This window comes from Leucoraja erinacea, chromosome 4, assembly GCF_028641065.1.
Source record: "Leucoraja erinacea ecotype New England chromosome 4, Leri_hhj_1, whole genome shotgun sequence".
Taxonomy (NCBI): Eukaryota; Metazoa; Chordata; class Chondrichthyes; order Rajiformes; family Rajidae; genus Leucoraja; species Leucoraja erinaceus.
Window position 1 is genome coordinate 9,768,596 of NC_073380.1, and position 26,544 is coordinate 9,795,139.

Here is a 26,544-nt window from a genome sequence, read left to right on the forward strand (position 1 = left end):
CAAGTGAGAATTGTTCGATTCCAGGTGCATATATCAAATAAACAGTCTTGACTGGACAGTGTGACATCTGAGCTAGTAAACGTGGCACCGGATGGATTCAAATGAATCCTACTTACAATTGTTAAAATCCTGTCTGGATAGAAGGAATGGGTGACGTCTTGGGTCAAAACCCTCCTTCAGAATGTGAGTGAGGCGAGAGGGAATGACAGAGATAGCAAAGGGTAAGGTGTGAAAACGAGATATAAAAGGAGATGAGGTTCAAGGACTGTAGAATATGTCATTGTAGCTAGGAGAAGGTGACATCAACGCAAACAGAGATATAATTTAATCATGGGGACAGTCAGACTGGTCAGAGAACCAGGAAGTGGGAGGAATGGCGAGAGAGGGCAAGCAAGGGTTACTTGGTTAAGGAAGTCAATATTCATACCCCTGCGGTGTAAGCTGCCCAAGTGAAACATCTGATACTGTTCTCTGTAGGCTTCTTGTCACCTCTTCCCAGCTCACAATGATCTGTTCTACATTTTCCTTGATTTTCACCCCCTTTGATGTCTCCTTTTCACACATTACCTTCCTAACCTCTGTGACCCCTCTCCCCTGACTCTCAGTCTGAAGAAGGGTCTCAACCTGAAACATCACCTATCCAATGTTTTTCAGAGATGCTGCCTGTCCCGCTGAGTTACTCCAGCGCTTTTGTGTCTATCTTCGGTGTAAACCAGCATCTGCAGTTCCTTCCTACACATACCTTGGGGAGATAGAAAAATAGAAAAATAGGTGCAGGAGTTAGCCCTTCGAGTCAGTACCGCCATTCAATATGATCATGGCTGATCATCTAAAATCAGTACCCCGTTCCTGCCTTCTCCCCATATCCCTTGATTCCTTTAGCCCTAAGAGCTAAATCTAACTCTATCATCCAGTGAATTGGGCCTTTACTGCCTTCTGTGGCGGAAAATCCCACAGATTCACAACTCTCTGGGTGAAAAGGTTTTTCCTCATCCCAGTCCTAAATGGCCTACCCCTTGTTTATAAACTGTGACCACTGGTTCTGGACTCCCCCAACATCAGGAACATTTTTTCCTGCATCTAGCCTGTCCAATCCTTTAAGAATTTTATATGTTTCTATAAGATCCGTCTCCTCTCATCCTTCTAAAGTGCAGTCTACCTGCAGTTAGTTCCCTTGTCCCTCCAGCACTTGGCCGGTCGATGGGGCGCCAGGTGTCTGTCCCCTGTAGGTGCGCGGGCGGCCGGGGGCGGCGCTGCTGAGCGCGGTGACGGGGACGGGGGTCGGGGACGGGGAAGATGGCGGCGGCGGCGGCGGCGGCGGGGGGAAGGGCCGCTCTCATCACGCGCTTCCTGCTCACGGCCGCGGGCAACGGCCGGAGGGCGAGGGATCCCCGCGGCCTCGGGCCCAGGGTCACAGCGCGGGTGAGTGCGGGTCCTGCGGCGCTTCAATGGAGGCAGGAAGGCCGGGGATTGATGCCGCCTGCTTAAAGGGACATGGCGGGGGCGGGGTCTGTGGTCTGGGGCCTGTGTCTGGTCTGGTCTGGGTTTGGGGTCTACGTCTGGGGTCTGTGTCTTTGTCGTTTGGGGTCCGCAGTCTGAGTTTGGGGTCTGTCGTCTGGGCGTGAGAGTCTGTCGTCTGAGTCTGTCATCTTGTGTCTGTCGTCTGTGTCTCTCATTTGGGGTCTGTCTGTGTCTGTCGTTTGGGTTTGGGGTCTGGGGTCTGTCATCTTGTGTTTGTCGTTAGGGGTCTGTGTCTGTCGTCTTGTGTCTGTCGTTTGGGGTCTGTGTCTGTCATCTTGTGTCTGTCGTCTGGAGTCTGTCATCTTGTGTTTGTCGTTAGGGGTCTGTGTCTGTCGTCTTGTGTCTGTCGTTTGGGGTCTGTGTTTGTCCTCTTGTGTCTGTCGTCTGTGTCTGTCGTTTGGGGTCTGTGTCTGTCATCTTGTGTCTGTCGTCTGGAGTCTGTCATCTGGTGTTTGTCGTTAGGGGTCTGTGTCTGTCGTCTGGAGTCTGTCATCTTGTGTCTGTCGGCTGTGTCTGTCGTTTGGGGTCTGTGTCTGTCATCTTGTGTCTGTCATCTGGGTCTGTCATCTTGTGTCTGTGTCTATGTCTGTCGTCTGGGTTTGGGGTCTGGAGTCTGTCATCTTGAGTCTGTCGGCTGTGTCTGTCGTTTGGGGTCTGTGTCTGTCATCTTGTGTTTGTCGTTAGGGGTCTGTGTCTGTGTCTGTCGTCTGGAGTCTGTCATCTTGTGTGTGTCTGTGTCTGTCGTTTGGGGTCTGTGTCTGTCATCTTGTGTCTGTCGTCTGGGTCTGTCGTTTGGGGTCTATGTCTGTGTCTGTCGTCTGGGTTTGGGGTCTGGGGCCTCAACGCAGGCACAGAAAAGCAGGAGCAATAAAACCGAGCTGCGTAGAAATGCTTTTGGAAGGTAGTGATCTGGGGGCTACAAGGAATTGGCACAGAAGAGGAGCTGAGGCCAGCATGGACCTACCTTGATCATTAGAGAACTGTTTCAGCTCATGTGAGGAACAGACGAGGTGAACTAATCTGCCCCACAGCGATAGGGCCGTGGGAGCAGAATTTGGACCATTCAACCCATCGAGTCTACTCTGCCTTCCTCTCAGTCAACAATGACTGTTTCTATATAGACACAAAATGCTGGATTAACTCAGCGGGTCAGGCAGTATCTCAGTTTAGGAACCCATTCCTTCTCCAGAGAAACTGCCTTACCCGCTGAGTTACTCCAGCATTTTGTGTCTACGGTGTAAACCAGCATCTGCAGTTCCTTCCGACACACGACTGATTGCACGCCTTGTTGTTACCTTTCCCTCAGCCAACCATGAACCATTCAACATTTCCGTGAGATCATTGTCTGCTTTGATCAGCTGTTTTCACACCTTGCCCTTCCATATCTCTAGTTTCCCATCTCCCCTGACTCTCAGACTGAAGAAGGGTCTTGACCCTGAAAAGTCACCCATTCCTTCTCTCTAGAGATGCTGGCTGACTCGTTGAGTTACTCCATCTTCGGTGTAAACCAGCATCTGCAGTTCCTTCCGACACATGGACCCGCATGATCATTATAGAGCTGTAAAACCCGTGAGGAATATACAGGGTGAATGGATCTGCCCCACAACTATAGGACCATAAGACATAGGAGCAGAATTTTGGCCATTTGTCCCTTCGAGTCTACTCTGACATTTGATTGTGGCTGATCTAATTTGCTGATCTCAACCCCATTCAATAGTTCCTTTATTGTCATATGTACTAAGGTACAGTGAATTTTTTTTGCATACATATCGTAAGATTATTGCCACACCCGAAGTACAACAAGTACATAATACATAGAAACAGGCCGGGTGGCATGGTCACACACATGAGTAGAGTTGCTGCTTTACAGCGCCAGAGACATGGGTTGGATCCAGACTACGGGTGCTTCTTTGTAGGGGGTTTGTACGTCTTCCCGTGACCTGTGTGGCTTTTCCTCTGGTGCTCCAGTTTCCTCCCACATCCCAAAGATGTTGAGGTTTGTGGGTTAATTGATTTGGTATAAATGTAAATTAGCCCTAGTGTGTACGATAGTGCTAGTGTACAGGGATCGCTGATCGACACGGACTCGGTGGGCTGAAAGGCCTGTTTGTCTAAACTACTAAACTAAAAACAGAAACAGCCCACTGAGTCTATATGCAATAGTCGCCAGGTTTTAGTGCCAATTCACAGTCCCAACTGGCATCGAGGCCCGTTACGCCTCTATCCGGTCGTCCAGCGAACTGCCATCCCTCTCCTTGCCACTTTCAACCTTCATGCCCCCCCCTCCCCACTCCCCGGTATTTCCTCCCAGACCTTTATCCAGCATCCATTGCAGTCGCCGACTCCCTCCACCTCCTCGCCGGTTCCCGGTCTTGGGCCTGGGGTTGTCAGCTTCCTTCCCCCAGTTCTGCAGCGGATTAGCAAGGCCTCGGCATGCCAGGACCTCTGCCTTCCTCCCGTGGCCTTTGACACGTTGTTTCAATGCTCCATGTATGTGCAGCTCATGTACCCAGTGATCTACCCATACATGCAACATAGATACAGGCCCTTTGGTCCAATTTGTCCAGGTTGACCAAGATGCCCCATCCAAGCTGGTCCCATGTGTTCGCCCCAGGCCCATATCCCTAGAAACATAGTTCTCGATTCCCATAGCCTGTTTAAAAGACTCTGTCTATATCCCAATAAATCTTTTCTATCCGTGTTTCTTTTCTAACCATTTTTAAGTGTTGCTATTGTACCTGCGTCAACTACTTTAGATGTTGGACTTTGTCTGTGGAACTGGTGAGCTACAATGCTGAGAACAATATTCTGCACTCTGTACCTTCCCCTTAGCTCTACCTACTGTACAGGAGTTTCACTTGATTGTATTTATGTATAGTATTTTTTGACCTGATTAGATAGCATGCAAAACAAAGGCATGTGACAGTACCTTGGCAAACGTGACAATAATAAACTGAAACTAAACCTACTTCCTGTGGCAGCTCGTTTTATATACCCACTAACTTCTGTGTGAAAAAAAAAATTGCCCCTCAGGTTCTAATTAACTCTTTCTCCTCACACCTTAAACCTGTGCTCTCTAGTTCTTGGTTGCCTTACCATGGCAAAAAGACTGCGCATTTGCTATTCCCCTCATGATTTTGTACACCTCTACAATGATCACAGCAGATCTGTGCTGGTCTTCAACACCTTCAATGCCAGTTCCCCACAACCCTCAATACCTTAATCTTTCAAATACTTATCTATCTCCACCTTAAATATACCCAATAATCTGGCCTCCATGACTCTCAAGGGGAAAATAATTCCAGAGATTCACTTCGCTCTGAGTGAAAAAAAGAATTATACGCAGCTCGGTTTTAAATGACTAGCCCCTGCCTTTGTGACTCCTTCCCCATGGTCATGCTTCTCCCACATGTGAAAGCATCGCAACTTCTACCTCGTCAGCCCTCTTTCAGATCTTTATTTGTTTAAATAAGGCCTTCCCTCATTCTTCCAAACTCCAAGGAATATACACTTAAACTGTCCAGCTGCTCCAGATAGGACAACACCCCCATCACAAGAATTACCTTATAGGACAAATGAATGGTTTCCTTCATTTGTTCCATATTTCTCTATATCACTGTCTATATCTCATGTTTGCCTTCCCCCTGACTCTCAGTCTGAAGAAAGGTCTCTACCTGAAACGTCACCCATTCCTTTTCTCCAGAGTTGCTGTCTGACCCGTTAGGTTACTCCAGCTTTTTGTGTCTGTCTGACTGTTGAACCAGCATTTGCAGTTTCTTTCTACATTAGAATTAGCTTGGTGCATTTCCTTTGGATTGCTTTGTTTATTAGTCTATGTGATTACAGGCTCTAGTTCTTGCTCATTTCAGCACATGATTTCGACCAAACAGTCTTTCCTCTTTGCTCTAAGATTATGATTAATATATTAATGTAAAACACATGCATAAAAAACATTTTTTCCAGGTTTTCATAAATATGTAGATTTCAATTTGGGAGATGGTATATAAAACACTAACACATGTGATCACTCTGCAATGCTTGAAATTAATGTATTAATTACTACTTTGTTTCAGTCTGAAGAAGGTTTCTGACCCAAAATATCACCTATTCTTTTTCTCCAGAGTTGCAGCCTGACCCGCTGAGTTACTCCAGCATTTTGTGTCCTTCTTCTGTTCCTATCACATTGGTTAGATGTTTCTCTTGACCTCTCTGCAACCTATAATGTAGATGATCATGATCATGCCATTTCTTTCATTGTCTTGCCTTGTTATATCTGCCTTGTGAGACTGGCCTTGTGTGTTCCATTTTTACTTTTCGTTCACTCTTACACTTCCCATGAAATGTGTCTGCAACAACTAACATGTTCATATAATGCTGGTAGCCGATCATCAGGAAGAATGTGGAGGCTTTGGAGAGGGGGCAGAAGAGGTTTACCAGGATGCTGCCTGGATTAGAGGATATTAGCTATAAGAAATGGTTAGACAAACTTGGATTGTTTTCTCTGGATAATTGGAGGCCAAGGGGAGACCTGATAGAAGTGTGTAAAATCATGAAAGGCATAGATGGGGTAGACAGTCAGAAACTTTATTCCAGGGTGGAAATATCAAAGACTAGAGGGCAGAGCTTTAAGGTGAGAGAGACAAAGTTTAAAAGAGAAATGCGGGGCAAGTTTTTTTTTTAACTCAGAGAATGGTGCGTGCTGCCAGGGGTGGTGGTGGAGGCAGAAACGACAGTGGCATTAAGAGGCTTTTGGATAGGCACATGAATATGCAGGGATATGGATCCAGTGCAGGCAAGGGTGATTTGTTTAACTTGGCATCATGTTTGGCAGAGACATTTTGGGCCCAAAGGCTTGTTCCTGTGCTTTACTGTTTTATATTCTATGTTCCAATGTAAGTGCAATTCTCCCTCCCCATTCAGAATCTTTTATACTCAATCCAAGATATACTGGACCCTTGTACCAGGGGACAACAGACATATATGGCCAGCGGAGCAGCTGACTATTCCCATCATCTCATTAATGCCTATTACTAGTGCTTGCCTAGGCTTCTCCCTCTCCTGTTGTGCACCAGAGCTAACCATGGTACCACAAACTCAGCTGCCACTGCAGCTTTCCTCTTGAAAGGATGAATGAATGAATGAATACGTTTATTGGCCAAGTATGTATACATACAAGGAATTTGCCTTGGTGCTCCGCTTGGTCATCCACCACAGCACTGGTCTCTAAACAATGTGTCCTATTGAGGCATTGGAAAAGAAAATATTGTAAAATATTTGAGACTCTTTTTTAATATATCCATAACTTTTTCTCTTCTGCCTAGGTTCTGGAAGGTGCTAAAAATTTAGGAAGAGGACTTACTCTGACTTTATTTACCTTTCTGGGTTATAAGACTTACAGAAACATTCCAGGATCGTTATTAATTTATGCTAATCAAACAGGTAAACCTTATTGGAGGATAACACTACAATTTTCTACAAATGTGTGAAGATTTGTAAGTTGACAAATTCTATGGGCATGGTAGGGATAATGGCAGTATACAGGTGCACAACCTTTTATCCGGTGTTCCGGAAACCGAAAAACTCCGAAAACCGGCCATTTTTTCCAGGATGTCGTCTGCACACCAAAGCTCGCGTTTGGCGCCAAACTTGACCCGAAACGACCCACGGTCAACCCAGGTCTGTACTACTGTAGCGGATGCCTCCTCCCCGGAGACCGGGGAGACACTTAAACATCTGTAAATCATTGCTTAAATGTTAGTCAGTTAGTTTGGAGGGCTTTTATGTGAAGGGGGGGTTGAAGGGGTAAACTTTAATTCTTAGTCCCCTACCTGGTCGGAGAGACGGGGAGCGGTCAATGCCTTACCGGGTCGCCGTGCAGTAAGCTCCGCAGCGCTGTGGCCGGTGGGGCTGCGGGCGGCGCCGGTTGTAGCTCCGACCCCGGCAACTCTACCCCTGGCTGCGAGGCGCTCCAAATCCAGCGCCGCCCACGGCCGGACGCCCCCCACCTCAGCTCCGCAAATGTTGAGAGTCGGCGGCTTAGCAGCGCTGGGATACCAGCGGGAAGCGGGCAATGCCTTACCGGGTCGCTGTGCGGTAAGCTCCAGGGCGCGGAGGCCGCCTTCTCCCAACATTCGCGGAGCTGGAGCGTCCGACCGCGGGCGGCGCTGGATTTGGAGCGCCTCGCAGCCAGGGGTCGAGTTGCCGGGGTCGGAGCTACAACCGGCGCCGCCCGCGGCCGGACAGAGCCCCCAGCTCCGCGATGTTGGGAGTCGCCGACCAGGTAGGGGACTAAGAATTAAAGTTTCCCCCTTCACCCACCCACCCCACCACCACCACCACCACCACATAAAATCCCTCCAAACTAACTGACTAACATTTATGCAATGATTTACAATGATTCCCCGGTCTCCGGGGAGGAGGCAGCCGCTCCAGACTTTTCAAGCCGCCCGCGCTACCTACCTAATCTACGCTAAAAATCTTCCATTCGGAAATCCGAAAATGTCCGAAATCCGACAAGTGTCTGGTCTCAAGGCTTTCGGATAAAAGGTTGTGCACCTGTAGTAGCATAATGGTTGTGTACTGGATCTATAACGTGGAGGCATGATTCAGGCTCAACAGTGGTAGTTCTGTGTTCAGTTAACAATTTGGAACAAAATGGTAACATAAGCAATCATTCTCATGAAACCAGTTATATTTTTACAACAGATTGTGTCTGTTGAACAGACAAGTCTCTGAATCAAGCATTGGTATCAAAGGAACAAGGACGTTATTTCCAAAATGCATAAATCAAACACACATAAAACGTGAGGTTCTATGCTCCATCTCAAAACAGTGTAGTTAATCAAGTTACGAAGCTGAGCTAGACAAGTAAATGGAAATGTATTGTGATTTGCAGTAACACGAAACACCATTTTTTAAAGTTGAGGTTTATTGTGCCAATATACAGTGAAAAGCTTTGTTTTACATGTTTCCAATCAGATCGGATATTACTATTCATAAATGCAATCCATTTAAACTCGAGTACAAAAGAGTTAAGCTCCAGTACAAGAGCAAAGGGGAAAATACACCTACTATCACAACGTTTTAGAAACGGGTACATGGATAGGATAAGTTTAGAGGTATATGGGCCAAATGCAGGCTAGTGGGACTGGTATAGATGGGGCCTGTTGGTTGGTATGGGCAAGTTGGGTCGCTGGACTTGTTTCTACGCTCGTATGAGTCGATGACTATGATGCAGAATATTGTTCTCAGCATTGTAACGCATCAGTTCCATAGACAAAGTCCAATGTCTGCAATGGGTTACAGGTGAATCGAACAGTACCTTAGCTTATGGAAAAACTGTTTAGAAGCTTAATGACAGAGAGGAAGAAGCTGTTCTCATTGAACCATGATATAAGTGGAGTTGCGTTCGTACAGGAATGTTTTTCTCCCTACAGTAATGAGTGTCCACAGCTATTGGTTCACAGAGACTACCTTGGCCGTTTCCAAAGCAAATCTTGTTTAGGGACACAAGCAACTGCAAATGCTTACCACTTTCCAGCATTCGGCTTGAATGGAGACATGCAATCTTAAACACATTAATTAATTAATTCATAAATACTTTATTGATCCCCTCAGGGAAATTCAGAATGCAAGACAGTTTAATGATATAACTCACAATAATTAACAGTGGGTGTTTAGGCAATTTGCACTTGGTCCTGTTTCAGGCATCTTGAAGGAAATAATATGGAAAACATTTGGGGGAAACAAAATTGCTCGACAGCAAAATACCATGCTTCAATATTATCTGTGCAAGTGTCAAATACTTGTTGAAAAATTAAAAAACGAACTCAATTTATTGTTTCTTTTGCATTTTGGGTTTATTTATTGAAATTCCCCCCCCACATAAATTCTATAAGAATGAATTTTATTCTGTATCATGGATTTATGAGTAATAATTAGAGATGTAGTGTGGAAATAATCCTTTCGGTCCACCGAGCCCATGCCAACCATCGATCGCCCATACACTGGTTCTATTTCCAACGCATCAGGGGCAATTTACACAGGCCAATTTACCTACAAACCAGCATGTCTTTAGAATGTTCCCAGGAATTGGGGGAGTCCAGAAAAAGGGGCCACAGTTTAAGAGTAAGGGGTAAGCTATTTAGTATGGAGATGGGGAAAAACTTTTTCACACAGAGAGTTGTAAGTCTGGAATTCTCTGCCTCAAAGGCTAGTTCTCTGGATGCTTTCAAGAGAGAGTTAGATAGAGCTCTTACAGATAGAGGAGTCAAGGGATATGGGGAGAGGGCAGGAACGGGGTACTGATTGTGAATGATCAGCCATGATCACATTGAATGACGGTGCTAGTTCAAAGGGTCGAATGGCCTACTCCTACACCAATTATCTATTGAAACCGGGAGAATGTATAAACTCCGCACAGACAGATTAGATATTCAGGATCGAACCCATGTCTTTAGCGCTGTTAGGCAGCAACTCTACTGCTGCACCACTGTGCTGCCTTAATGATTTGTGAATTTCTGTACTTCTTGGTGTAATATTCACTAAGATGCCATCTTGAAGTTACTCCTTCCCCTATTCTGGAAGTCAGCTTGGTTTAGTTTGGACCATGGTTCTACTGAAGTCAGGAGCTGGGTAGTTCCAGCAAACTAGCATGGCTGGGGATGCTATTGGTGTATTGGTGAAAATGTTGCCTGATGGCAATTTTGACTACATGTTTTGTTGAGGTTTTTTTGACGTTGAGGTTAGGCTGATCTTGCAATAATTGGATTATTGGATTTATTTAGGACAGTAGAAATTAAGCTGGTCTCATGCAAGATAATGAAAGATTGATGCGTTTTGTAATGCTATTTCCATAATACCTGAATAGTTCAGTTGTCGAATATAGCTGGTCTTGAGAAGCCAATTTGGTTTATTAATTTCTTGTAAAATACCTCTTTTCATTCGTACCTGCAGTTATATGGAAACTGGATGTTGAGCAACAATTCATCCAAGAAGAAATCTGCATTTTAAAATTCTTATAAATAGATAAATGGCATTTATTTTATGATTTTACTTTATTATTTCAACTTGTTTTTTGTATTTCTAGTGGAAGAAATCATAGACCAAGCAGACTATCTTTATGGCACTGGAGAAATTGAGACGCTTTATCTCCTTCTTATTAAACACAAGGACAGGTATTATAATACCCAAATTATATTCAAAATATGTATGAATATTGTAGATTATCTCGTCAAGTCAAGTTTTATTCGTCACTTGCACATAAAGTGCAGTGAAATCCCAAGGATCTATCGGCACTTGGTATTGAAATTTGCAATGTTTTGCTTTGGTGCGTACTTGAACCCCTTGGAGTCTCATAATTAGTTTGGATTATCCTAAAGCATAAATGGAAAGTGCTTGCTCTATACACGAGCAGTGGTGCGCTCTTTGCACCAGTAATGTGTAGCTTCACTGAAATGTTAGTACTTTAGGCAAGCATTGATCTCAAACCAAGCTGATTATAAATAGCTTGGTCAGTGAGTTGGAGAAACAAGGAACTGCGGATGCTGGTTTACACAAAAATACACAAAGTGCTGGAGTAAGTCAGTGGGTCAGGCAGGATCTCACGAAAACATGGACAGGTAACGTTTCGGGTTGGGACTCTTCTTCAGACTCAAGAGTCCGATAAAGGGTCGTGAACCAAATCGTCACCTGTCTTTGTTGTCCACAGATGCTGCTTGACCTGCTGACTTACTCCAGCACTTTGAGTCCTGGACAGTGAGTTGTTGGGGGAAGGAATATTTTGATGTTGTTGACACAGCAGTGTGAATGCTTTTGAAGCATGAGTTACTTTTCCAAAGAATAGATATTCATCTTTGGTCATGTCCTAAACAGGCAATATAGTGAAGTGTGTAGGAAGGAACCGCAGATGCTGGTTTGAACTCAAGGTGGACACAAATTGCTGGAGTAATTCAGCGGGAATTGCTGGAGTAATTCAGCATCTCTGGAGAGAAGGAAGGGGTGATGTTTCTGGTCGAGACCCTTCTTCAAATGAGTGCTCTGTAAAAGGCACTGTGGCTGGGTTTAGGAATGCATTCACAATATATTTATGTGCCTAGCATATACAGCTGAGGATATATTTCCATTCTAGTGAGTGTTGGCAGTACCAAGTAAAATCTATAACAGAGGAGAGTAAGGTTAAAGCTCCCATGAATGTGATTAATACCTGATTTTGTCAATGCATTCTGCAGGGCTGCATCATAGCTTAGTTTGAAAAATTGCAGAGGGTTGTGGATGTATATCATATGGATAAAACTCCCTGCCATTGATTCCACCTACATTTTGCGCTGCCTCGGGAAAGCAGTCAACACAAATAAAGACCATTCCCATTCATTGCATTTGCTCCGTGCTCCTGTTGGGCAGAAGATACAGAAGCTTGGAAGTGCGCACCACCAGTCGCAGGGACAGCTAGATGTGCTACATTGCTGAGAACTATATTCTGCACGTTATCTTTCCCTTCACTATATATATTGTACTTGAGTTTAGCTTGATTGTACTTATGCATGGTATTATCTGAATTGATTGGGTATCATGCAAAACAAACCCTCGGGTTCCTCGGTACACGTGACAATAATAAACCTACCTACACTTAAGTAAGGGGAAAAAAAGAATAAACAGTAAAAAGGACTGAATTTGAACCAAGCAAATTTTGGTTCAAATTCAGTCATTTTCATTAATTGTGCATTAACTATAGTTTTCACATGCCACTGGTGCCTATCTGTGCTTTATCATTACATAAGAAAATATAATATATTGCGCAATTACAGATAAAAACACCCTTCAGGTCATAAGGAATAGGAGTAGAATTGGGCCATTCAAGTCTACTCCGCCATTTAATCATGGCTAATCTATCTCTTCCTCCTGGCCCCATTCTCCTGCCTTCTCCCCATAACCTGTACAACATCTGTACTATTTAAGAATCTATCTATCTCTGCACTAAAGGTATCCACTGACAGCATCCACAGCCTTCCACAGATTCACCACCCTCTGACTAAATAAAATTCTCCTCATCTCCTTCCTAAAAGAATGTCCTTTAATTCTGAGGCTATGACCTCTAATACAGATCTCGGTACAAGAACTGTTCCAGAGCCGCTGTCTGAAAAAAGCTCAGAGAATTGCTAAGGACAAACTGCACCCCCTCCACATACACCTGGATCTCCTGCAATCAGGCAAGAGATATTGCAGCATCAATGCCCGGACTACAAGACTGCTAAACAGCTTCCTGCCACAGGCTGTGAGGCTGCTAAACAGTCACTCTGTACTCACAGTCACTTGATTCTGCGGCTTGGCACGGACACTTTAATAACTGGCACTGGCCACTCAAATCAGCTGCCCTGGACATTTTTATGATTGGTTTTACTGTATTTTAACGTTGTTGTTTTACCTGCTTTTAACTATTTATACTGTTTCATCAGGGACTGGATTGTTTTTAGTGTTATTATGTGTGAAATGTTTTAAATTTCATGTGCGATGCTCCGGTATTCCCTGGGAAACGTCTTTTCATTTTGCACTGTACAACTGTTGCTTGCAAGATGACATTAAAGGTTGATTGATTGATTGATTGATTGATTGATCCTAGACTCTCCCACATCCACATCCACTCTATCCATGTCTTTCACCATTATGTATGTTTCAATGAGGTCCCCCCTCATTCTTCTACACTCCAGCGAGTACAGGCCCAGTGCCGACAAACGCTCATCATATATTAACCTACTCATTCCTGGGATATTTCTTGTAAACTCATCAGGATCCTCTCCAGAGCCAGCACATCCTTCCTTAGATTCCTTGACTGGTAATCTTTGTTAAAACATGATTAAGTTTTATTTGCTGATATTTGCCTTTGTAACTATATTTGGTTGTAACAATTGAAGTGATTTCCCTGATTCAAAACAAAAGACTACGAGCAGAAGTGCCCATGGAAGAAGTGCTGTATCATTGACAACATCTTAGGGGTTTTCCTATTAAACTTACTGGTTTAAGATTGGTAGAGCTGCTGCTTCACGGCACCAGAGACATGGGTTTGATGCTGACATCAGGTGTTATCTGTGTAGGGATCACATGGGTTTTCTCCGGGTGCTCCAGTGTACTTCTACATCCCAAGGATGTGCGCGTTTGTAGGATAATTGGCCTCTGTAAATTGTCCCTGGTGAGTAAGGAATGCATGAGAAAGTGGGATAACATAAAACTAGTGCGAACAGGTGATCGACGCTTGGCGTGGACTCGGTGGGCCGAAGGACCTATTTCCATGCTGTTGCTCCAAACTAAACTACTGATGTTTGGAAACCGTGAAGATGTGTGATGTAATAAAATTAATACTGATGGTTTCAGTGTTGTTTGGAATGCAGTGCTCAAGTTTACAGTAGCTAAGATGCATTCTACGTTTGGTCTAGTACAAATGACGAGATTCTATGGCGTTTAGCTCGAGCTTCCCGTGATTTAGCTCAACTAGAAAGCACCACTGCGGAGAGGAAACAGCACCTGACTTACCAGGCCTTGGAGTTTGCTGAAAAGGCACTGGAAAAAAATGCATCGAGCTTTGCAGCTCATAAGGTAATGCCTCATTTTATCATGTGCTTTTACGGTGTTTTTTCCCCCCCATATATTATGGCCTTCATCAGTCGGAGTATAGAGTATAGAAGTTGGGATGTGATGTGATGTTGCAGTTATATAAGACGTTGGTGAGGCCACATGTAGAGTGTTGTGTTCAGTTTTGGGCACCATGTTATAGGAAAGATGTTGTCAAGCTGGAAAGGGTGCAAAGACGATTGCCAGGACTCGAGGGCCTGAGCTATAGGGAGAGAATGAGCAGACTAGGATTTCTTGGAGCATAGGAGGATGGGGGGTGATCTTATAGAGGTGTACAAAATTATGAGAGGAACAGATTGGGTAAACACAGAATCTCTTGCCCAAGGGGGGGGGGGGAAGAGAAGATTTAATAGGAGCCTGAGGGATAATGTTTTTACATAAGGGATGGTTGGTGTATGGAACGAGCTGCCAGAGGAGGTAGTTGCGGCAGGTACCAGCGCAACATTTGAGATGCAATTAGACAGGTGCATGGATAGGACAGGTTTAGTGGGATATGGGCCAAACACAGGCAGGTGGGACTAGTGTAGATGGGACATGTTAGCTGGTGTTGGCAAGTTTGGCCATTGGGCCTGTTTCCACGCTGTATCACTCTGTGATTCTACATTGTCTTCATGTTTTCTTAAATTCTTGCACAGTGGTATGCGATATGCAGCAGTGATGTAGGAGACTACGAGGGCATCAAGGCAAAAATTGCTAATGCTTATGTCATTAAAGAACATTTTCAGGTAAAGTGGCAGATAATAAACTTTATCTTCTGTATGTTTTATGAACTAAATAAGAATCAGAATTAATTAAGAAGGTGTTATGAATAAGCAGAGTTAAGAGTGCACCTTGCTGCATAGTGAAAGTTGTTTAAAATAGTAAGTGTACATAAAGTGTACACACAATTGTAAGTTCATAAGTGACAGCAGCAGAATTAGGCCATTCGGCCCATCAAGTCTACTCCGCCATTCAATCATGGCTAATCGATCTCTCCCTCCTAACCCCATTCTCCTGTCTTCTCGTCATAACCTCTGACAGTCATAAGTGTCCATGAAGTGTATCAGAGTTAAAAAAGAATTATCAAGAGTGCAGGAATAGGTCATCAACGTTTGGAGGGACGTTGAAGCAGGACTACAAGTGTGCTGGTGTTAGTTAACAATAGTTAAATGTTCAGAAAGTCTCATTAAACGTTAAATCCTGACAAAGGGAAGAAAGCATAGTTAGTGACAGAATAGATTCTAAAAGTGAGGTCAATTGATCTAAAATGTGTCAGAATGGTGGAGTATTCTTGAGGGGACATCTGGTCTGCCACTCCGATTTCTTCTAATATTGGTATCATGCCACATTTTGTTTCTCTGTTGCACGATGCAGCTTCTGTGTAAAATAAATTATGAATGAAAAATTGGGGACATCAGGGCTTGGATTTACAAAGGCAGTGATGTTTGTTTTGAGTTTCTTTGAGCATTCATACCCTGTTACACTTGAAGGATCTGGGACATGTGCAGCTTTGCCGAATGATGTCTACTGCATGTCTTGCTGTCACTCCCTGGGATTTTCTTTTGCATTCTACAGCTCATTCCTGTGGATACAATCTTCCCACAACCCTGCAAGCTTTACTTCTGCAGGACTTGTTAAGAGACTTCCTGAGCAGGTCCCAGGCCTGACTCGGGTAGTTCACCCATAACTCATTTACTATTAAAAAATCATAAGGGCAATTTATAAAATCATGAGGGGAACAGAGCCTTTTCTCCGTGGTAGGGAAATCTAGAACCAGGTGACATGGGTTCAAAGTGAGAGGGGAAAGATTTAATAGGAACCTGAGGGACAAATCTTTTTCAAATCTCTTCAGGGTGCAGGGTATTTGGAATAAACTGCCAGAGGAGATAGTTGAGGCAGAAACTATAACAGCAATTAAAAGACACTTGGACAAGTACATGGATAGGAAAACTTCAGAGGGATATTAGCCAAATGCGGGGGAAATGGGATTAGTTTAGATGAGGCATCTTGGTCAGCATGGACGAAATGGGCTGAAGGGCCTGTCTCCGTGCTGTATGACTGGCTCTGGGACTGTGATACCTTCATCCCACCCCAGCTCATTTATAAATAACCCAACCTAGGTCCTAAACACCCAAATCCATTGATTAGTTGACCAGTTAGCTTCCCCCCCCCATCCGCTGCTTATTAATCACCAGACCCACCCTTAATTGGGGGAGCAACATCCTAGCGGGAAGGTTTGCTGATGCTGCCCAGGAGGGTTTAAACAAGATTGGCAGGGAGTTGGGATCACGTGCAGGACAGAGGCTAGAAATTGGTATGGAGGGTGGTGTGCGTGAGGTTAATGGACAGAATAGGCAGGTGAAAGGTAGAGAGCAAGGAAGGAGGATTGGTTTAAACTGCACGTATGTTAATGCAAGGGGCCTGACGGGTAAGGCAGATGAGCTTGGGGCATGGATAGGTACGAGCGACTAGGACGTTGTAACCTGGTTAAGGGAGGGGCAGGACTGGCAGCTCAATGTTCCGGGGTACAGGAGCTTCAGGAGAGACAGGGGTAAGGGGAAGTGAGGGGGGGGGATTGCATTGTTGGTTAAGGAGGTAGTCATGGATGTGTTTAGAGGTGACATTACGAACGGTTCGTCCATTGAGGCAATAAGGGTGGAGCAATATTGGTGATCACCTTGTTGGGGGTGTACAGTGTGACTAGTGTAGCTGGGACTTTGTTGCCGGTGTGGGCGAGTTGGGCCGAAGGGCCTGTTTCCACACTATGACTCTATGACCCCCACCCCTAATCTTTATTGTAGGCTCTCTCACCTCCATGCTCATAGGTGTGAGAGGTTTCTTCATGAACTTTGTGTAGTGTCGCTGGCAAAGAGAAGGCCCTTTGTAATACAAAGCTGATTGAGCAATGCTGATTAAGCAATGGCACTTTAATGCTGAGGAATTTATGAATGGCATTTACAGCAACCAAAATGCTACTGTGAGCAATGATTAGGTCACATGCTTGTGCCAATTTCTCAGCAAGAATTTATTACTTTGATGAAGATTTGCAAGGCATAGGAGCAGAATTAGGCGATTCGGCCTGTCAAGTCTTCTCCGCCATTCAATCATCTTTCACTCTCAACTCAATTGTCCTGCCTTCTCCCCATAAACCCTGACACCCATACTAATCAAGAACCTGTCAATCTCCACCTTAAAAATATCCATTGACTTGGCCTCCACAGCCGTCTGTAGTAATGAATTTCACAGATTCATTACACCCTGACTAAAGAAATTCCTCCTCATCTCCTATCTATAGGCACGTCTTTTTATTCTGAGGCTATGGCCTTTGGTCCTAGACTCTCCCACGATTGGAAAAATCCTTTCCCTATCCACTCTAACCAGGCCTTTCACTATTCAGTAAGTTTCAACGAGGTCCCCTCTCATTCTTCTAAACCCCAGCGAGTACAGGCCCAGTGCCGTCAAACGCTCATCATAGGTTAACCCAATCATTCCTGCGAGTTAACCTTGTATAACCATTTAACTGCTTAAGTTAAAGTCGTCCTCAAGTCTATATACTGCCTACTGAGAGCAGTTTGCAAAATGTAAATTGATAAATGACAAGCTCCAAGTGCCCACAAAATCATTGTTTTTGTATGTATGCTTTTGCAATGCCAGAAGTCCAGAGGACACCTTTAAATGGAAGGGTCACTGGAATATCCTATTCATACTTTATATAAATGCCACAGAAGGCGGTGGAGGCCAATTCACTGGATGTATTCAAGAGAGAGTTAGGGCTAACGGAATCGTGATATGGGGAGAAAGCAGGAACGGTTTACTGATTTTGGATGATCAACAATGATCATATTGAATGGCGGTGCAGGCTCGAAGGGCCGAATGGCCTACTCCTGCACCCATTTTCTATGTTTCAATGGCAGTTAGTCCAAATGCGTTACGTTTCTCGAGCAGGTGTACATTTCATCAGCATGGATAAATATCTCTGTATCATTATTCTAACAAAATTAAAAACTTGATTCCATTCTGAAATTATATTTTAATGGTATTAACTAGCATATGCAAACTAAGAAATTAAGTAAACTCATACAGTGATTAGTTATGTGGAAAAAAATGTCTTCTCTCTTTTAGAAAGCCATTGAACTTAATCCCAAAGATGCAACATCATTTCATTTAATGGGATTATGGTAGGAACCTAATTATCTGTGGTTCTTATTTAGAGTATGTACCTGCCATTCTAACTAATTTGTTGATGAATGGCAGAATTACACGTTTTCCTTAAATTTGCTTATGTAAGGATAAACGTTTGTAACATTCTTCTTTGTTTTTGTCTATCTTACTTTATCGTTACAAGAAATCAATTTATTGCGCTAATCAATTTTTTTCATTTAAGAATCTGAGCGAATCAAATGGTTTCACCAAGACTGCGTTATTTTTTATCTGTCTTCTTTCCATTTCCAGTTTGAAATGTACACAAAATCGTGCAGAAAACTACTGAACACTTTTGATTATAGAGAGGTGTGTGTATGGGTACGGGTGTGCGCATATGGGTGGATTTGATGTCTGGGGGTGTGCATCGTAGCTACATTTGTGAGCCTGTGGTTGGGAAAGACTGCTGATCCTGTTTTTTGGCCTTTTGTCAAATTGTAAAGTCAAGATGCAGCATCTTAATGAATGATGTTGTAGATCCATAGGGTTGTACAGGACAGAAATATGCCCTTCAGCCTACTATGTCCATGCCGACCTTTTTGTCCATCAACACATCCCATTTTCCCACACTAACTCTGTATCCTTTAATGTCTTGCCCAATTCACTATCTGCATAACTGATATTTTTGAATCTCATTGTAACTCGTTTCACCGAGCCCACAGCTAACAATGCCTTTATCATCGTTACTATTTTGCATATCTTTCATTCATCTGTTCTACATCTCTCTATATCACGGTCAATATCTCTCATTTCCCTTTCACCTGACTCTCAGTCTGAAGAAGAGTCTCGACCCGAAACATCACATATTCCTTTTCTCCACAGATGCTGTCTGACTCGCTGAGTTACTCGCTGTGACTATTGGAATAATGATTGTATCCATTTCCACCACTTTCACCAGCAGTGAGTTCCAGATAACAACCATCTTTCTCCTCAAATCCCCTTTAAAACGCAAGACAGACACAAACTGCTGGAGTAACCCAGAGGGTCAGGCAGCATCTCTGGAGAAATGGAATAGGTGACATTTTGGGTCAAGACCCTTCTTCAAACTTCAGAGTGCTTTGTTTTATTCATGTTTCTTTGTTCATCACCATTTCTTGGTAACCTTACACTTACTTTATGCCCCATCCCTATTTGACTTTCCAAAATGCGTCACCTTGCATTTGTCGGGATTAAATTCTATCTGCCAATGCTCTGCCCAATATTTCTCCTGCCATGTAGCCTTAGACAATCTTCCGTGCTTTCTACCAACCTTCATGTTAAATTCCTAGTCATCGCATATTTTGCTTAAGATGGCTGGCCAAATAATTCATTTTATTTCTCTCAGGTGTTTTACATTTGCTGAAATGCCCTGGATCCAACAGAAAATAGCCTCTGCATTGTTTGCCACCCCACCAAGCTCCACGTATGAAGAGGTAAATAGGACATAATAACTCAAAAACAGACCTGTTGTGGACCACTGAGAAATGGGTAACAAAATATTTGTGATCATGCTGTCTTATGATAACACCTTTTACTTGCCTGTTTTTCTTTTGGTCTTCAAGAAGGAACTGCAGATGCTGGAAAATCGAAAGTACACAAAAAGTGCTGGAGAAACTCAGCGGGTGCAGCAGCATCTATGGAGCGAAGGAAATGGACAACGTTTCGGCCGAAACATTGCCTATATCCTTCGCTTCATAGATGCTGCTGCACCCGCTGAGTTCCTCCAGCATTTTTGTGTACCTTTCTTTTGGTCTTCATGGGCCAATTTCCAAGGCTGACAATTTGCTACTTAACTCCTATTAGGAGATGTGAAAGGGACTTACTGATTTCATTTTGCAACACGATGATTTCATTAATGGGGTGATGTTTTGGTTATGTTTCTTGTATTCCATTTCTCACAGCAATTCCATGCAACTTGTTATAACTTCTAAAGAAAAACATCATTCTGAAATCATCACTTAGTCCCCTCAAGCTATTTGAATGAAGCTATTGTATTTTCAATTCCATTCCCTCTGCAACGATATGGAGGTCCATCGACAGCTGCTATACATTTATGGCATATGAGCAAAATAAATAGTGGCATGAACAATCCATATAATGACTTGAACCCACTGTCTATTCATTAAGATTATGTCTTATGACTATATGACTATTTTGAAAAGCATTAGAATTTTCACCAGCATTCAGGTTAATATTTATCCCTTTTGTCTTCAGATAATGAAAGGCGCCGTATAAAGGCAGGACTTTGATTATAAATGGTGAAGCTATCTGTTTTCACACCATCATAAGCAATAGTGTGTGGATTCTTTATTTTCATATCTTAATGTTACAGTAGCCAATAACATTTCAAAACATTTTTGTTTCAGGCCCTTAATTATTTTGACAAAGCAGAAGAAGGTATGAGTTTCATAAATGTATATCATTTATTTCATTTGTAAAATTGCACGTGACGATTCAGTAACATGGAACTAGTGTGAATGGGTGATCGATGATCAACAAGGACTTAGTGGGCCAAACAGCCTGTTTCCCTGCTTTAGTTTAGAGATGCAGCGTGGAAACAGGCCCTTTGGTTCACCAACTCCGTGTCGACCAGCAATCACTCATACACTAGTGCCATCCTGCACACCAGGGATAATTTACAAAAGACGATTAACCTACCAATCTGCGCATCTTTGGAATGTGGGAGGAAACCAGAGCACCCAGAGAAAACCCAAGTGGTCACGGGGAGAATGTACAAACTCCTTACAGACAGCGCCAGTGGTCAGGATTGAACCTGCTGCTGTATGACAGCAACTCTACCACTGTGCCACCTTAAACTAAAAACTTGTTTTACTTTTAATATTTTATAATTTAGCTCCTTTAGCAAAACTAAAGTAAAGTAATCCAACCTTTCGCATTATTGTAAATGGAGACCAAAATAATTAAAAAGAGTCTTGATTTCTGTTCTTTCTCAAATGCTTCATTGCTTTGTGCGGTGATTGCAAGCTTAATGTGCCTTTTATTTTGCAGCTGAACCAAATTTCTACAGCAAAAACTTATTAATGTTGGGGAAAACTTACATTAAATTACAAAACAAGAGACTGGCTTTATTGTGGCTGAGCAAAGCTGCAAACTACCCAGCACGAAATGAAGAAGACAAGCAGGTAAGATTATACCATCTTAATCTGCAGCTTTTGTTGGCTAAAGTGTAAACTTAACTTCCTAACATTCTTTTCAATGATGTGTTCAAATTAAAATATTATTGTTAAAGACGACAGGTTTTGATAATTCAGCTTGAACTGAACATTCCTGAATTAAGATGTCTTCAAGTATACTATAATGGACCTGTCCCACTTAGGCGACTGCAGGAAACTATACAGTCGCCACATTTGGTTGCCACATGTGGTTGCCACATGTTTGTGGGTGGTTGCCGGGGAGTCACCTTCATGGCCGTGAGGAGTTCCCGCATTCTGTTGAAAAATTAGCGGCCATTAGAATGAAGCCACCATGGAGAGTAGCGAGAATTCTCGAGCCGTAGGTGGGTCGCCAGGAAATCGAAGGTTCTCATAGGTTCTCGTAGGTTTGTAGCCGGTGCTGACTGGTGAATTTCATTGGCTCATTGGGGGAAAAAAAGTGTTTTTGGTCATTCATTACATTGGTGGAATCAATGATAGTAATGCCATTTAATGTCAAGAGTAGGACATAGTTATTACCTGGCATTTTTGCAGCATGAGTTACTTGCCTCTTATCAGCCCATCCCTGAATGCTGTCTCAGTCTTACTGCATGTAGCATGGACTGTTTCATTTACTGGGGAATTGTCAATGAAAATGAAGACTGTGCAATCATCAGTAAACATGGTCACTCTTCACATTCGGTGGTAGAATCACTGACAAAGCAGTTGAATCAAGGACACTGTCCTGAGGAACTCCTGTAATGATATGGGATCACATTGACCAGTGACAACAACCAGCCACCTTTGTGTGAGGCATGACTCCCAACTACTGGAGTGCTCTCTCCTTTTATTAAAATTCCCTGATGCCACTCTCAGTCAAATGTTCCCTGGATAATCGCACCTTGGGAGATCACTTCTATGGTCCCTCCTTAGACCATGGTTGCAATGAAGCCTGGGAGTCGAGTAATCCTGGTAAAATCCAAGCTGGGCATCAGCGAAAATGTTAATGGTAGTTAAGTATTGCCGGTTAACAGCATATTCCATAACTTAATTGATGATTGAAATTGGATTTGTCCCAAGCTTTTGCAAACCAGGGTGGCTCTGTGGTGCAAGAGCAGCGCAATGGTGCAGCTGGTTGGGCTGGGTTGGCCAGAGACATGGGTTTGATCTTGATCTTGCTGAATGTGTAGTTTTTACATTTTCCGCCACTGCATAGGTTTCCTTCCACATCCAAAAGACATGCGGGCTTGTAGGTTAATTGGCCTCTGTAAATTGCCCTGAGTGAAGGGAGTGGATGCGGAAGTGGGATAATATAAAACTCCTGCAAATGGGTGATCGATGGTCGACCTGGAGTCAATGGGCCTGTTTTCCATGCTCTTTCAATCAAAAGAAAATGGGATACCCTTAAGCAATTTATGTACTTGCCAGTGTTGTTGTTTGTCTGAAGGTGCAGCAAGTTGTGAATTGCACAACTGAGATATTGTGTTTTGTGTCTGTACTCTAAGCTACTTGACATGAATGGAACATAGACCAGTATAACTCAGGAACAGGCCCTTATGCCCTCAATGGTTATGTCGAACATACTCAATCTCCTCTGCCTGCAATGATCCATGATTCCTTGCATATTGTTGTGCCTACCTAAAAGCCTTTTAAATGCCATGGTCCTATCTGCCAGTTATTCTATGGTCATTATTGCTATTTTTTTAAACTATGCTTCCACAAAATAAGCATAATTTTTCAAGAACCATTGTCTTGACATTTAAAAAAATAATAATTTCAACAACCAGTTTTTAGAAATGAGATCTCAGCATTTCCAACCACAGCTTCTGTTATTTGTGGATGCATGGAACACAAGTGGGAAATCATCTATTGTGTAGGAAGGAACTGTAGATGCTGGGTTACACCAAAGATATGACACAAAATGCTAGAGTAACTCAGTGGGACAGGCAGCATCTCTGGATAGAAGGTATGGGTGACGTTTTGGGTCAAATTACACCTGCAACAAGTCAACTTGGCATGGAGAGGAAAGTTTAGTGAAGTGCATTACACAAATGAATATAATTGAACATTTTCATTCTGTTTAAGTGACTTGAAATATATCTACAGGATTTATGACTTGAAAAATCAAACTTTGAAGACATTGCTATATTATGTCTTTAGCCCACATGATGCAGGATGAATCTATACGTAAGATGATCTGGAGATGATCCACTTTTCTTTTCTGTTTTTAGGTTCAAAAAGAAGCTGCTGAATTACTGAAGTTATTGAGGACCTAGCTGAAGCCAACGATGTCAACTGTTCAGCCAGTCACCGTGTGAGACGATCAATTTTGAAGTTAATTGATTTTTCAAACATCAATGAAAAGGATTTTTATTCATTTAACCACAAAGGAATTTACACAATTGTGCAGCCCTGATACAGCATTAACCAAATAAACATTTATATTTGTGCATCTTTAGTGTTGATTTGTGAATGTTGGCGTGATATATAATTCAGCTGGCCAAAAGAAAATAAACTAGAATAGAGAATAAAACAAGGAACTGGTTTACAAAAAAAGACAAAGTGCTGGAGTAACTCAGCGGGCCAGGCAGCATCCCTGGATAACAAGGATAGGTGGCGTTTAGGATTGGGACCCTTTTTCAGACTTCAGATAGAATGGTGTTGATGTTGCATGTTAAAACATGATATGATAATCTTGACCCTTAAGAATATCATATTATCTATTTCTTGTGGTGCAGAGAAACTCTTTGAATATTCAGGTCTCCAAGAAGAAAAATTCTATTAAATCCAAAATGACAAAACAATGTGAGTCGCCTGCAAGCCCATTAACTTAATCCATTCTACATTTATACATTGTTTTTAATTATTCACAACATCTTGTATTCTACAAGCCTCCCATTTACAACTAAAATAACTGAGAAGATAAAATAGTCATCTGATTTTATTTTGACCTTTTGAAAGTTTTTTTTTACATAATTATTATAGATAAAATTTGAGATTTTCATGTCCCTGACAGAAGATTGAAGGTTCGGCGCTAATCTTGATATTGCACTGACGGTATATACTATCTGAAGTACAGAAGTGGTCAGTTTCTAAGTTGCTTTTGTTTGGGGGGGGGGGGGGGGGGTTTATATTACACCATTAAAAAAACAGTAGCAAAAACTGACCAAACTCGAGGTTTTACAAAACTTTTACAAATTAAAAACTTTAATGGAATTTACAATGTTTAAATTTAAAGCATTACAAATGTTACATTTCAAATGTCTATATCTCCCCAGTCACTGCAAGGAAGCACAGCGTGTTAGAAGTTGCAGTTCAATAATTCACAATTATTTTTAAATAGATTTTTGTTACATGTCATTAACTAAATGCCCTCAATACTGATGAAACTATTTTAAATGTTTTATTACATGTTTTTGAAACTTCTGAATTTAAAAAATAAATCACTTGATATTTCTCAGAGGTTGAAGGCCTATTAGAAATTATATTTCAAAGCCAGAAAAGGAAATAAACCTATGCATAATGTAATTTACACAAATACAGGATGTATACCATTGCCATGGGAAAACTAATTACACAACATTCCTTACAAATGTGCAAAACTTAATTGATTTATTTTTATTCCTGATTGATAAACGTAACTCTTCTAAAAGACTGAACGTAAAAGCAGCAGAGGTAATATTTTGCATAATTACATTGTGAAAATCGTCCACATTAGCTTCTTGTATATAAAATAACATTAGTATTTTTGGGGTACTACCCAGTCCCTCTGCTTTTCTTTATTTCAGTATACTATACACAAGACATAAACAGCAATAACATCAAGAAAGTAAAGAAAAACCTCTTGTCAGCATTTACACATTCTATGATCTCACAAGCCAGCAGCATTAAATCTAGATATTTGACAGTGTTTGGCATAAGCCTTAAATAGTTCAGTGACAGCCATGCAAGAAGTAACCCTGACAGAATCGATCGATCAGTGGAAACTGACCCACAGGGCATGTTTTCTTCTGGAAGATGCAAGTTGCACTAACGGGGCCTAATAGCACACACCTACCAGATCACCTAGTATAAGCTCTATAAAACTAGAGCCATGAATATTTCAGCTGTTTCCGATATCTTTAAAAAAAAATCACTATATTTCAGAAATCAGCCAAACTCTCTTCTCCCAAGACATTTTTTCTAAGGAAAATGCAAGTATGTAAAATACTATGTATGGTCGAGACAATTTGCATAAAGACTGGAAGAAAAGCAAGTCAACTTTATAGAATTCCAGGAGTAAATTATTTCTCTGGGCAAATAGCTTACATACAAATAGACAACTGTGCAACTGTAAATGATTGGAGATCGGAGCAAGTGAACATTGCGATGCCATCTCTTAGTATCAAGATTATGTGAAGCAACTATTCTTGTCCAAATCCTTCAGTCTCTTCGATTGCAAAAAGCAGCTTCTCTTTTAATTGTTCATAACTTTTATAAGGTGGCAAATCCAAGCGGTTAAAGCTGTTGAAGAATACACATACATCAATGATTATTTGGCTCAATTTAAACACTTGCAGATGTCCTAAATACATTTCAGATCATTTGTACTCCAGGATGAGCATTGATACTCCAACAGGTTCCCTTCTCTAAACATTAGATGAACATTATGACTCTGAAGCTTTATTTTAATGTAACTAATATTAACTGATATAACTAACTAATGCAGGAAAAATGTTCCCGATGTTGGGGGAGTCCAGAACCAGGAGTCACAGTTTAAGAATAAGGGATAGGCCATTTAGGACTGAGAAAAAACGTTTTCACCCAGAGAGTTGTGAATCTGTGGAATTCCCTGCCACATAAGGCAGTGGAGGCCAGTTCACTGGATGTTTTCAAGAGAGTTAGATTTAGCTCTTAGGGCCTATCTTAGGATCCGAATGGCATATCCCTGCACCTATTTTCTTTGTTTCTAACTGCAGTTGTATGTAAAATATTTTGTCTTCACTTTGGATGTAAAATAATGATTTGTATTTGAGAGCAAGTCCAGCCTAAATGTCCTTGGAGGTGGTAGGGAGTTGTCTTCCTGAAGTGGTGGAGTTTCTCAAGTGAA

The 26,544-nt window shown here is 42.3% G+C and overlaps 2 protein-coding genes across 7 annotated transcripts in view; one reads left to right on the top strand and one right to left on the bottom strand.

The window, feature by feature from the left end:
• Nucleotides 1-1,283: 1,283 nt before the first annotated feature.
• On the top strand, nt 1,284-23,907 carry rmdn1 (regulator of microtubule dynamics 1). The gene is made up of 10 exons (XM_055633659.1): nt 1,284-1,422; nt 6,843-6,960; nt 10,610-10,697; nt 13,950-14,109; nt 14,781-14,870; nt 18,247-18,302; nt 19,649-19,736; nt 20,670-20,700; nt 21,313-21,446; nt 23,687-23,907. Exons 1-10 carry the CDS (start codon nt 1,297-1,299, stop codon nt 23,729-23,731), a joined length of 936 nt encoding a protein of 311 aa, XP_055489634.1. The 5' UTR covers nt 1,284-1,296; the 3' UTR covers nt 23,732-23,907.
• A 471-nt stretch (nt 23,908-24,378) lies between these two features.
• The window catches only part of LOC129696142 (NEDD4-like E3 ubiquitin-protein ligase WWP1), a 93,802-nt gene continuing 91,636 nt past the window's right edge, over nt 24,379-26,544 (bottom strand). For all 6 annotated transcript variants that reach the window (XM_055633655.1, XM_055633652.1, XM_055633654.1 and 3 more), the window contains one exon: nt 24,379-25,958. In XM_055633655.1, the coding sequence (XP_055489630.1) occupies nt 25,859-25,958 (100 nt within the window). In that variant the 3' untranslated portion in view covers nt 24,379-25,858. The remainder of the gene's footprint in view (nt 25,959-26,544) is intronic.

Coding starts and splice junctions, on each gene's coding strand:
- rmdn1 (XM_055633659.1), top strand. CDS start 1,297: ATGGCGGCGGCGGCGGCGGCGGCGGGGGGAAGGGCCGCTCTCATCACG. Junction 6,961..10,609: donor AATTTATGCTAATCAAACAG/GTAAACCTTATT, acceptor TTGTATTTCTAG/TGGAAGAAATCATAGACCAA. Junction 18,303..19,648: donor TTTCATTTAATGGGATTATG/GTAGGAACCTAA, acceptor TATTTCTCTCAG/GTGTTTTACATTTGCTGAAA.